The sequence below is a fragment of the Polypterus senegalus genome, chromosome 1 (assembly GCF_016835505.1).
Source record: "Polypterus senegalus isolate Bchr_013 chromosome 1, ASM1683550v1, whole genome shotgun sequence".
Taxonomy (NCBI): Eukaryota; Metazoa; Chordata; class Cladistia; order Polypteriformes; family Polypteridae; genus Polypterus; species Polypterus senegalus.
The window spans coordinates 73,451,552-73,464,959 of NC_053154.1; the positions used below are offsets into that span (position 1 = coordinate 73,451,552).

Genomic DNA, 13,408 nt, shown 5'->3' on the forward strand with positions numbered 1-13,408 from the left:
AACTATGAGTATTAAAGTAATACCGCACAAATGCAATATAACCAAATTAATGAGTTTGTATAAAATATCAAATTGATCTACATATTGAATTGCCTTAAGAAGTGGTCAACTTAAAAGTCGGTCGCCTTAAAAGGCGGGTCAGCCTAGTATTAAAATAATTCAAATATTTCATACTTTGTCTAAACACGCCAGGCATTCTATACATTGCTTTTGTGGGCAAACCTGGGTTTATATGCTGACCATGCATGGGCACGTATGCACCTTAACTTGGCATGAGTCTTAATGTGAAGGCTAGTAGGAACAAAGATTTGAGAGAATAGGAAGAAAAAGGAGTGTAGTGCAGTCCATGGTGTAAAACCTTAATCATGACAATGATACTTCTGAGCACATGATATACTGTAAAGTACCTGTAAGTTTCTTTTGCATGCACTCACTATGAGGATTGATCAAAACATTTTGAAGCTGAAAGGGGATACTCTGTGATGAGGACCAACGATCTGCATCTCCATAGTTATTTGTGAAAAACAAATTTAGGAAATGTGTTATGTTTCTTTTTTCATAAGTAAGTCAACTTCAAACATTCATTGTAATCTAGTTAATTTATACCATGGCCAGACCTCTTCAGATTTCACAATCGAGTGGTGGCCTACAGAATTCTGTTCCCTCAACCAGGGCTGACTGGCCATCAGCGTTGATGACAGAAGAAAAACGTTGCCACAGTTGGAGCGAATTGTAATGGAAAATCCAAATTAAATACACATTATTGGTTAAGGGCCAGATGAATGTTTCCAGATGAAAAATTAAGAAGGAGAAATTTGTATGCCTAGGATGTTGACTCATGAGGAATCACCACATCCAGTGTTCCAAGGAGAATTCTGAGCCCATGAATTTTGACTGGATGAAATGTAAGTAGTGCTAGTGATATAAATGTGGCTACATGACCCAGAGGTGAGACAAGAGTTGAAACAATGGAAGCATGTACCAAAGATTTATCAAGGCATTGCCAGTGTGACTGTTGGCCATACTGTCTCTAAAGCCCCTTGTAACCAGTTAGGACTATGCTGATTTGCATGTGTGTCTGCAGCAGTCAATCGGAGGAAAGCGATAAAGACAGCCGTCGAAACATCTCCCTTCTGCTATTTGACAGTGAGCTCCTGTAATACTGCGCAGATATTCGATAGATAGATACTTACTTTATTAATCCCAAGGGGAAATTCACATAATCCAGCAGCAGTACACTGATACAAAAAAAACAATATTAAATTAAATAGTAATAAAAATGCATGTAAAAGCAGACAATAACTTTGAGTAATGTTAGCATTTACTCCCCCGGGTGGAATTGAAGAGTCGCATAGTGTGGGGGAGGAACGATCTCCTCAGTCTGTAAGTGGAGCAGGACAGAGACAGCAGTCTGTCGCTGAAGCTGCTCCTCTGCCTGGAAATGACACTGTTTGGTGGATGCAGTGGATTCTTCATGATTGACAGGAGTTTGCTTAGTGCCCACTGCTCTGCCACAGATGTTAAACTGTCCAACTTTACTCCTACAATAGAGCCTGCCTTCTTAACAAGTTTGTCCAGGCGTGAGGCGTCTTTCATCTTTATGCTAATTAATTAATGGTTTCTTCATGAAACAGTGGAATCAAACATGCCATATCCACCCTGTTCTCCAGACTTGGCCATGTCTGAATTCTCCCTGTCCCTAAATCTGTAATGAAAAAGACAAGTAATCAACAGAGCAGGGTTTGCACTCAAGTATGATAAAGCATTTTATTTCAGTGGCATAGAAAAGTTATGTGAATGTTGTGAAAACTGTTTGGGTGGTACTAGGGATTATGTTCTAAAATAAAAGTTGTTTGCCTTTACTGATGTTTCTCCTAATTGGTCAGGCTCAACACATTTTGATGGCCCCGTATATTTAACTGAAGCTTCACACAGAAAGTGCCCTGGCTAGCCTATCCTTGTCTTTTTGTTTTTTATCGAGATTTTGGACTTCATTTGTTCATAACTCCTTTCTTGCTGTGTGCAGGAGCAGGTGAAAAATGATGGCTGAGTCATTAGCACCATGTGTATGTGTTAAGTCTGCCCTGACAGAGTTTGTTTTAATGAAACATTTAATTTCATTGACAAAGTAGAATTCCTCTAAGTTGGTCTCCTTTAAGATCCCAAACTGGATACTCTCTGCAGTTTGGCACACCTCGGGCTCCTGTCCATTAAAATTATGAACAGGTGTTGGGAGACGATATACCCACATTGATCCATCTAGCTTAATTAATCACCAGTTAAATTAAATAAAGTGTATGGTAAAGTTCCAGGAGAATTAATAAGACCATTAAGCTGAAAATGAATAATTTTACCATTAGTCATGGACTTTAGTGCTGATGAACCACACACCCGCCTACACTGAGAGTGCTGCTTTAGAGAAGAGAATTTGTAACATTTCTGCTTTTTTGACACATTATGTAAGACTGATCATATCCAAGATCCCAAATAAACAATACCACAAATACAAACAATTAAAAACTCTTTATTCATATATTTATTTACATTTTGTAATTGGTGTCAATGTGATCCTGGCTTTTATAGCTGTCACATCTCTGAGTGGCAAAAGGGTTTCGTGCAAATGTTCCATTTGCTTTGCTGTAGGCTGTCTCTGTTATTTTTTTCTGTAAACATTATCCATTTATTTTGAATTTCTTATTTTATAATGTTAAGAGCTTTAAGAGTCTCTGATTCATTTGCTAAAATCAACAGTAAGGCTGGTATTTAATGTCATGTTAACTACTACAGCCGGTTATTTCTCCAGAGCTTAGTACCATAAGAAGACAGTTCCTTTGTAAATAATGAGCAAAAACAAGTGGCACTAGGCATGACAGCAAGAAATATATTTATTAAATCGAATAATTGACTGAAGGGCCAAGAAAACAACAGCCTGTCTCTCTTTTTTTTTAAAGCAAGCATAATAGTAGAATTTGAGCATCCAAGGAACAGAAACTGAAGGCTAAGTTACTTTTTGCCTTTAAAAACCTTGTCATGAGGACGGGTACCAGACCTGGATACCTCTGTCTGGGTAAGGCACTGAAGAAGGAAGTGCACTCTGCAAATGGCTGGAAACATGGCAGGGTATCCATTGTGGGCAGAGTAGCAGGCAGATGGGTTTTGGTTTGGAGTGCACCCTTCACAAAATCAGCTGGCATCCACTGAGAGATTTTCATTCAGCCCATTCTCTTCTGGCGCACTAAGGGAAACAAAAAGGCAGTTGTGTGAACTTCCCCCTCAGGTAGCCAGCCAGCCAGCCCTCTGTCTGAAAATTAAGCAGTTTACCACTGCACTGGAATTTAGAGCATCCATAGCTGATCGTTAAACCCCAGGGTAAGAGAAGCTGTTGCCTCTGATCTCTCCCTTAGGAGAACCACAACTTCTCTCAACTCTTTTCCAGTTTGTTCCGTTGGCACATAATGCTTTGGCACACTTGCAGTCATGACGACATATAGTAACAAGGAGAATTAAATGAACATTCAATACAAGCAAACTTAAAATAAGTTAGCATTGCTGGTTATTTTAGTAGATTTTCATTTATTATTGTGCCCAAAGGTCGAGTAAGAAAGAATTTCATATATCTTGTACGCAACAATATTAATATGGCAATTATTTTAAAAATATCAAAAATAAAGTACTCTTTTGACACAGACAACCATCCAACCTTAATTCTTTCCATCACCAAGATTGGTTATTACCAACTCACATTTGAAGTATACACGTTCTCCATGTGGCTGTGTGTCTTCTCCTCTATGTACTCCAGTCCCACATGAAAGGCTAATTGTCAGCTTGAAATTGGCCTGATGTCTGTAAGTATGGCTATATGTTTGAGAGGGTCTGGCGCCATTTAAAGTGCTAATATATGCCTTGAGCTCCGTGTTGCCAGGATAGGCCTGATCTCCAGCAGAAGTAAATTGGAATATTTATGGATGGATTTACCTACGTCTACTTTTCCTCTTTCTTTCAGCTGCTCCCATCAGGTGTCGCCACAATGGATCACCTTTTTCCATATAGACTTACTTCTATTCACCAGCAATTAAGAACAGTAAGATTACACATGGAGTGCTTTCTCAGTTCAGTTTATATTTTTTAATAAGCTCTTTTATATTTAGCCTAAAAGTTCTTCCTTCATAACTTCTGGAATTTTTAAATAAATCATTTTAATAGGAGAAAAATGGTAGAGAAGTTGCTGTTGGTGCTGCCTCACAGATTCTGAGCGTAATTCCTTCAGTAGACTTACTTTTCTCTTTGAAGAAAAAAACCAAAACAATTTGTGCTAAAACCTCCACTGGTGCTGACACTCAAAAATATTTTTAACTAGTAAGGACAAAAATGTTGACATTGTTTCCAGACTTTATCAACTATTGTCACAGAGCTCACCAGTAGATCACATTCAGCAGTGCTGGGAAAGAAACCTTTCTATCAATCTCGCAGGAAAGGAGTAGTACTAGGGTGTTGTACCGTGTTAGCCATTATGGATGTAGTGAGAAGTCAAGCAAAATGACCCTTTTTACTGGCTAACTAAAATGATTACAGAAGGGACCTGAGTTGCCTCAAATGCTTGCATATTGTAATCTTTTTAGTTAGCCGATAGAAGGTGTCATTTTGCTTGACTTCTCACTACAGGGAAGGAGTGGAATTCAATAATTTGTAAATTCTGTTCTTCTTCAATTTGTGGAAAGCACAATGTAATTTAGTAGTAGCGCTGCTGCCTTGCAGTTAGGAGACCCGGGTTCGTTTCCCAGGTCCTCCCTGTGTGGAGTTTGCATATTCTCCCTGCGTCTGCGTGGGTTTCCTCCGGGTGCTCCGGTTTCCTCCCACAGTCCAAAGACATGCAGGTTAGGTGCCCTGCGGTGGGCTGGCGCCCTGCCCGTGGTTTGTTCCTGCCTTGTGCCCTGTGCTGGCTGGGATTGGTTCCAGCAGACCCCCGTGACCCTGTGTTAGGATATAGCGGGTTGACATGACAATGTAATTTAGGTGAAAAGTGTACACCAGAAATACAACTCCAGATTGAAATGATCTGAAATGTATCAGGGATTGGACCCTAACTGTGAATGATGCTAGGTGCTCCAGCTTTACACAGGCGCAGGTTTTGGGACTATCCAAACTTTCAAAGCCCTTTTCGGAAAAGATTTTTCTTATCTGTCAGATAGTGTAAGATTCTTGATCAGTGCAAGTTATTTTACTGAAGTGTTTTGGAGTTATTTCAGATTGCTTTAGATTATCTGGTGATGGACTCTCCATTAGTGCCTGCACTACACAGTCCATACATAATTCTGCTTAATTGGAAGAATATTGATGCATCCTTCATAACTCAATGATATATTATCCAAAAGTAGAAGAAAAATCCAATTTTCTTTATGTGGAACTGTGCAGAGTTAGTTCAGGATTTGGCAAGAGTTCATTAATGTTATTCTGCAGGCCCCTGCCTGAGTGTCTGCTAAACTTCTATTGTTTAATTAATCTGATGTTTAATACAGTGGGTCTCTTTTTCTTAATTAATTAGCTCTGTGTTCTGATCGTGGGTGAGTTTTTAGTGTGGTTTACAAATCTTAGCACTTTTCACCATTTGATGGGTAAATGGTTTTTTTAGGTAGCAAGCAATGGATTGCATTTATTCCACTTCTCTCCTTTCACTTCCAATAATTGATATTTTGCAATGCAAGAAGTATCAAAACTGCACAAAGACTATACCATTTTCAGGGAGAAATTCCTTTATAATTTCCCCAGTAGGTCTGTTCATTTTCTTAGGTCACTATGCTAATAATTTTGGCTAAGCTGTTTTTTAAATTTGAAGTTAGTTGTCAGTATGTTGTAATATTGAATAAATAAGGTAAATTACTTGTGATACTATAAAACAACCGTAGTTGATCTATGTATCAAACTGTTCTCTTCTTATTGTTGTCAAAAGCATGTTTGTGTTTGTTGGAAGCGAGTTGTTAAATTCTTGCCATGAAACGTGCAGACATACAGAATTTAATCTTGTGGTTTATCTGGTTATTCAGAAGAAATTCATTTAATCACATTGCAGTTACGTTAAGTTGTGTACACTTAACCAGGTGTGGGTGTCACTGAACAGTCAAGTTCCATTGAGAAGGGACCAGATGTGCAGTTTTCTAGCTTAGAATAAGCATTTGTATCGGGGAAAAGGACTTTCTCCCTTCTTTGCTGTTTTTAAAGATTTCCTCTTGCTGTTGGCTCTCCTGTAATTCCCTCAGGCGTTGGTTGAATTCTGGTTTGTTATGTTTGATTTGATTGTATGTAATGTTATTTTCTTAGTTGTATTAGTTAGACCTGATCATATACAATGCTGTTTTCAAATAAAATCCAATAAAAAAGCAGGGTTAGAGGGTCCAGTAACTTTCTTCTTTTTTTTTGCTTGGGTTCCACCCACAAGGACCTGCCCTGAAACTGAGGTGATTAGAAGAAGTGAGGCAGTGTTAGTGACGGGGAATTAACACAACAAAGTCACTTACATGCCAGCTGATGCAGCCTCGATTCTCGTCTGTTGTGTATATACAGTATGCATCCTGAAGAACATACAGTATGTGAAGAGCAAAGCTGGGCGTGGGGGGCTGCTAGACTGCAGTAGGTCTGTCAGTTTCATTTAGAGGTTACATTTAACTGACTATTTTAGCGAGTGTGCTCCACATCTCTAAATGAGTCACAAGAGCTCTGCACTACAGAATGCTTGAAGTGCTTTTAGTCAAACTCATCGTTAGGTTTCCATGGAAATAATAGCCTCACTTTAGATTGCTTTAGCTGTATGGTATTTTAAAACATATCTCTGGCATTAGCCGTATTAATAATTACCTAACCTATTTAAGCCTGTTTATCTTAAACCTGTGCAGATCTGTAAAGTAAACACAACAAGTGAGTCATTGGTGCAGTGCAGGTATATTTATTGGTGGAAAACTACAAATTCCAAACATCTTCATACCAGTAAGAATGGCCTTAATAACAATAGCTCCTGAGATGGATACTTTCATCCATTTTCCTAATGTATGTTATCTATTTTTAAAATTGAGAATTGCTAGGACTGCCCCTGGCAGCAGTGAGTAGGCGATGCTGACCTAGGGAGGTTGCAAGTTCATCACAAGACACCACACACTTTCCTTAGATGACAGTAGGAAAGGAAACTACTGTAAGTAATGTTGGGATGAATTCTTAAATGAATAATTCAATCAAAATGTGAAAATGTCACAGGTATACGTATATGGATGGAGCCTTTAGTTCAAATTACCATCCCAGCCTGTAGACGTATTTATAGTTATTCCACTCTTCCTCAAGCATGCTAAAACATTTCTGTTGGTTGATGACACTGGATGAGTGAGTGTATCTATGTGTATGAATGTACCCAGTAATGGACTGGTGACCCAGTTGGAGGTTGGTTCTCACAATGACCCTGAATCTGCATCAGAATCCCCACGGCAAAAAAAACACATGAAGTTATTTTGGTGATGGATGAACAATACTTCTCTTACCATGAGGAGTATCTATGGGCAAGAGGAACCTGCAACTTATTTTTTTTTACAGTCCAATTAAATACAAAAGTCAGTAAATACATTTTAACCCTTAATGTGGTATTGTCAAAACCATGTTATTCAACTGTACAAGTACTTAATGATATACATATTAACAAGACAGCAATACACTAATAAACTTTTTTATTCATGTCAGTAAAACCCAAAGGTTATTTTGAATCAATTTCTGGACTTGTTTTTTAAAAATTGAAAGATAATTTACAGACCTTTGAAATTTATTGAATTGGAAATGAGTTTTTAAAAAAAAACAATAAACAGTGGTTCCACAGTTATTATTTATCAAAACCCAGAGGTCATGGACGCTGGTATTCCTGTTAAACTGAAAGGTTTTGTTATAAAAGGCTGGAAGATGAGACATAGTCAGAAAATGAGAGCAAATGTCAAAAATGGGTAATCAAAAAATACTGTAGACAATACGAAAAGCTAAAATCAGAAACTGTAGTCAAAGTGTTCAGAAGTCTTTAAGAAGGCAAACATAATGTTAGGTTATATAGCACGATGTGTGGAGTACAAGTCACAGGAGGTTATACTCAAGCTTTATAATACACTGGCGAGGCCTCATCTGGAGTACTGTGTGCAGTTTGGGTCTCCAGGCTACAAAAAGGACATAGCAGCACTAGAAAAGGTCGACAGAAGAGCGACTAGGCTGATTCCAGGTCTACGGGGGTTGAATTTTGAGGAACAATTAAAAGAGCTGAGCCTTTACAGTTTAAGAAAAAGAAGATTAAGAGGAGACATGACTGAAGTGTTTAAAATTATGAAGGGAATTAGAATGAGACTGTGACTTTAAAATGAGTTCATCAAGAACATGGGGACACAGTTGGAAACTTGTTAAGGGTAAACTTAACACAAACATTAGGAACCTTTTCTTCACACTGACAATACACACTTGGAATAAGTTACCAAGTAGTGTGGTACAGTAGGACTTTACTCAACTTGATGTTATTTTGGAAAAATTAAGTAGATAGGACTGGCCAGCTTTGTTGGGCCGAATGGTCTGTTTTCATCTAAATATTTCTAATGTTCTAATTGGGACTTAATGTCTAATAGCAGGGAAGGCCTTTAGCAAAGAGGAAAACTTATAATCAAGGATTTGTCCACAACTTTGGATGAGGAAGAGACGCCAGCAATGATCTTTTAAACTGTCACTTCATCCACGTCATACACTGTGTTTTTCTGACTCATTACATTAACAAAGAAACAAATATTCAAAACAGGAGAAATCAAATATGGTATTAAAAATGGTACAAAATATTTTTACCATCTCAATAATTTTTTTAATTCAAAAACTGATGCACAATTTTAATTGTACATATGCCAAAATTCGAAATGGAATATATTCTAGCCAACCTTAAAGAAATCCTCACGAAAATGAATAACACCACCAATTCATCACCTGTTTTAAGTGGGTGTCAACAGTCAGCCTATGCAGCTTTGATTATTTTATTAAGACATTTCAAAAGGAAAACTAATTTTTCAAAAGTAAATCTTTTTTATTTTAAGCAATACTGATATTCTGTCAACAGTGTGCTCATTCACACATGCCAACAGGGAGTGAACACATGGGACCAGGCCAAGGAAATGGATGAGAATCCAGAGAAGTCAGTAGCCAGTAGCCTTTAAAATCAGCTCAGCAATGAAAAGGTGCTGTCAAATAGTGACACAGTTTTCCAATTGGATCCCCAAACCACCTTCTTGTTTTACAATACTTATAATCTGCATCGTTTTGTATCGCAGTAAAGAACTGATTCATTTTTAATTGATTTATCATTGATGCACAGCAAAAGGCGCACCTAATGTTATTCAATAGTAATATATATTTGCTGCTTATTTAATGAGTTGGTACAGTAAAAACATAATACTTCTGCTCTTTGTAGTTACAAATAATGAAATTGGCTGTCAAAGATTTTTTACCAAAAGTAGTGAAAATCACATTATATAAAAGTCTACTGAGTGTACTCACAGAAATCATTGTTCTTCGTGATTGCAATGGCAGCTCTTGCACGTGGTCCTTGCTGGTTAAAGTGATAGCCAAATTTTACAATGGATGGGTTCTTTTCCAGCATTGCAGCAATCTCCATTTCCACTGAATCTCCAAGCCTCTGTCGCTGAAGACACACAGACAAAGATTTCAGCCTTTGCAATTCAGAAGAAATATAATTATCAAACACATTATGCCTGCACCTCAACTTCTGCTCAAACAATGACTTTTAAGACACAACAATATTCAATTTCTTAGTTATCATCCTGATAAGATACACTAAATATTCCTTCTGTGATTCACATATCACTTAATTTGTTACTGTTTCTTCAATTTAATCTAAAGGCATATTTACAATTTATATTATAAGGAAAAAGGATAGAACAGTCCTATCCTGAATCTCTCAGGAGCTATAGGGTGGTTTTATAGGTTCGATTTCCACAAACCCCAAAATGATTCGTAAGAACATAAGAAAACTTTGACAATTTGTCATTCAGCCCGAACCTCGGGAGACTTGAACCATTTTGGCTGGTGATGTTACAATGCCAGTGTTACGCTTCAGGTGGTGTTCTAGATTCTGGATTGATAAAACAAAACCTTTCTGGTGTTTGGTGTGTGATTACACAAATTTTGGGGTTTTGTATTTTAGCCTTGAGTTTTGACATTGTCCCTGGGCTTACTCTGTTTTGGTTTTGCTGTGGTTTCAGTTTTGACCTCTGCTAGTTTAAAGACCACAATTTCCTGCCTTTCCACCACCTAGTCCATTGAAAAGCTTTTTTTTTAATTATTATTAGTCTCCTATCCTGATCTCTATCCAATATATGGTTCAATACATCAGGATATGGGCATTTTCTATCTATTTTGTACAAAATATATTTGTCAATTTTTTGGTTTTTCACATTTTTGTTGATTGCTTTGTTGCACGTTGATGACATTGTTGTGAGGTGCCATGGACACAAAAAGGCATGTGCTAAACCAATGACACTTATTGGAAATTTACCATGGCAGGCAGTTGTCACAGAAAGAAAGAAAGAAAGAAAGAAAGAAAGAAAGAAAGAAAGAAAGAAAGAAAGAAAGAAAGTCTTGTTAGAAAAACTAAGGCTAATGGGTGGATCAGTCTTAAGTCAAGGAACAGATGGAGTTTAATGTTATTCCACTGAAGCACTGACTTGATAGCCACAGGCACAGTGAGGCATTATAACAGAGTTTGAAATACAAGAAACAGTCTGGAAAACTGTTGAAAATGAAAAAGAAAAATGTTAGGAAATAAAGAAAAATGGCAGCCATCACCTTTAAAGGGTGCAGTCTCTAGCAGTGCTGCCTCACAGATCCAGCATTCAGTGCTTAAATCCTCTGCACATTTGGTCCCTGTGTGGATTTTGCACAGACCAACCATGCCTGTGTATGTTTTCCTCTCACATCTAGAAATGAAATCTAAAATGGCTGAATGTGAATCTGTCTGTATGTGTGAAGATGCCTTGCAATAAACTGACTGAATAGGTTTTAGCCCCCTACAACCACAAATTGGATTTATTTGGTTTGAGAATGTTATTTTAGGGCGGCACGGTGGCGCAGTGGTAGTGCTGCTGCCTCACAGTTAGGAGACCTGGGATCGCTTCCTGGGTCCTCCCTGCGTGGAGTCTGCATGTTCTCCCCGTGTCTGCGTGGGTTTCCTCCGGGCGCTCCGGTTTCCTCCCACAGTCCAAAGACATGCAGGTTAGGTTGATTGGGGATTCTAAATTGGCCCTAGTGTATGCTTGGTGTGTGGGTGTGTTTGTGTGTGTCCTGTGGTGGGTTGGCACCCTGCCCAGGATTGGTCCCTGCCTTGTGCCCTGTGTTGGCTGGGATTGGCTCCAGCAGACCCCGTGACCCTGTGTTCGGATTAAGCGGGTTGGATAATGGATGGATGGATGTTATTTTATTAGTGTTTAAGAAGTACCTCTAAAACTAAGAACTATTAAAGAAAAAACAAATACTTAGTAGGAAGAAGGAACATCTGCAGGGGAAAGATAGGTTGACACTTTTATTTAACTGAGGAAGAAGGTGTCTAGAATGTAGCACCTTTAGTTTTCCATAAACAGGACCTGACACACCTTTTAACAATGGTGACTGTGCTACCTCTGTTTCAGGCACATGGCCGCCTCTCATAACATGCGCTATATGCTATTCACAAAGTTTTTTAATAATGAAGCGTTAAATCCTCATGAAGAACAACTTTGAAGTGTGCAGTTTCAAAACAGCAGAGGTTCTTCATGACATGCCAGTTGAAACCCATGAGAGAAGTAAACAATGTTGGCATCTGCATTATGTAATTCATTTTGGATGCTTATGGTCATACACAGCTGTGGCATCCTACACACTTTACCAGATTTATTTTTTTTTACATTAGGTTTTGAATTATACCTGATTGTCAATTTTAATTTCACTCAGTGTTGTGTTTTTTTCCAGGGCTTTTACAATGGCCATCATTCCTTCACTGGTAATGAAGTTTGATTCAATGTTCAGACTCTGCAATGTCTTGTTTTCTTGAAGCATCTCTGCTACAGCCTATAAAAGAAGACAAAACAATGTTACAAAAAATAAAATTGTATGTATCCTTTACCTGACAAGCCATACATCTTCAAGAAATACAGGAAATAAATTAAATAACAAAGACCTTATATTGTAGATATTTACATGTCACTTAAATGGACTGAGTCAAGACTGAAAAACGTTTATTATATTCATAGAATTTCTAGCACAACTGACAAACAAAATATAAAATAGAGATTTATGATTGTTGTATCTAAAATTTTAAGACATTTGAGACAATACAATTAAAAAATACAGAATGAGAGCAACAGTAGACAACGGCAACTGGGATATCTACAAACCAAACAACATAATTTTATTCAACTCGTATATATTTCAGATTATATCTTTTAATTTATGCCAGTATAGTCATATGTAATATAATTTTAAAGAGTGATTTCCTTAATTGTGAAGCAGAGAATCCTTATTATGTATTAAATTGGAAGGTGACTGGAAGAATGCATTTTCTATAATTAAGGTACACCTGTACTAGAACATATATTCAGTTTAAATATGCTATTAATAGTGTACTGGTTGAAAAATAATTTAATGACTGATCTTTGGCAGGATGATTAAATTATCCTGGCAGCCATTACAAATCCATCCGTTTTCTGAACTAAGCCTAGATGTGAAATTTGTCCATCACTGGACTCATGCAGGCAAACATCTACACTGAGACAGCTCAAAGCCCCCAGTTAACCCAGTATGCCTGTTTTGGGATAGGAGAGGAATCTGAAGTATGTGGAGAAAATCTATGTGAACATGAAGAGAATGTGAGGTTTTCAGAACTGTATGACCCATACCACCACAGCCAATTGAATAAAGGGAATGGGCTACGGTCACTGAGGATTGTACACCTAGGTCAGTATGTATCTGCTAAGAAAGGACATTTTGTTATATCAATATTTAGGAGCAAACCTACCATATAAAAACTAAATGACTGATTTGATTGATATTTAGTAACATTATAGGAAAAACAAAACTAGGCAACTCATTTCTTTTTATTTGTTGATACTTCTCTATAATAATGCTATGGCATATTTTGAGACACCACATCCTTTTTGTGGCTTAGCCCTTTGATCTTGGTAGTTAATGCAAATGAAAGCAGCTGCAGAAGTGATGAGGGAGTACACCAAAACTGCTACTGACCAATAAGGTAAACAGACAAGTGAAGAAGGGGAGGTGTCCTGCACAGAAAAAAGACGCGATATGAAATGTGTCGTGAGCTGTGAAGTGGAACGCGTAAGGTTTGGTGAAGCTCAGGTAAGATTTGTTT

At 37.7% G+C, this 13,408-nt stretch overlaps 1 protein-coding gene across 1 annotated transcript in view; it reads right to left on the bottom strand.

The window, feature by feature from the left end:
• Positions 1-2,830: 2,830 nt before the first annotated feature.
• The window catches only part of tmod4 (tropomodulin 4 (muscle)), a 106,141-nt gene continuing 95,563 nt past the window's right edge, over positions 2,831-13,408 (bottom strand). Inside the window, exons 8-10 of the mRNA XM_039750733.1 lie at positions 11,965-12,108; positions 9,544-9,688; positions 2,831-3,235 (exon numbers count right to left, since the gene is read on the bottom strand). Of these exons, the coding sequence (XP_039606667.1) occupies positions 3,213-3,235; positions 9,544-9,688; positions 11,965-12,108 (312 nt within the window). The 3' untranslated portion in view covers positions 2,831-3,212. The remainder of the gene's footprint in view (positions 3,236-9,543; positions 9,689-11,964; positions 12,109-13,408) is intronic.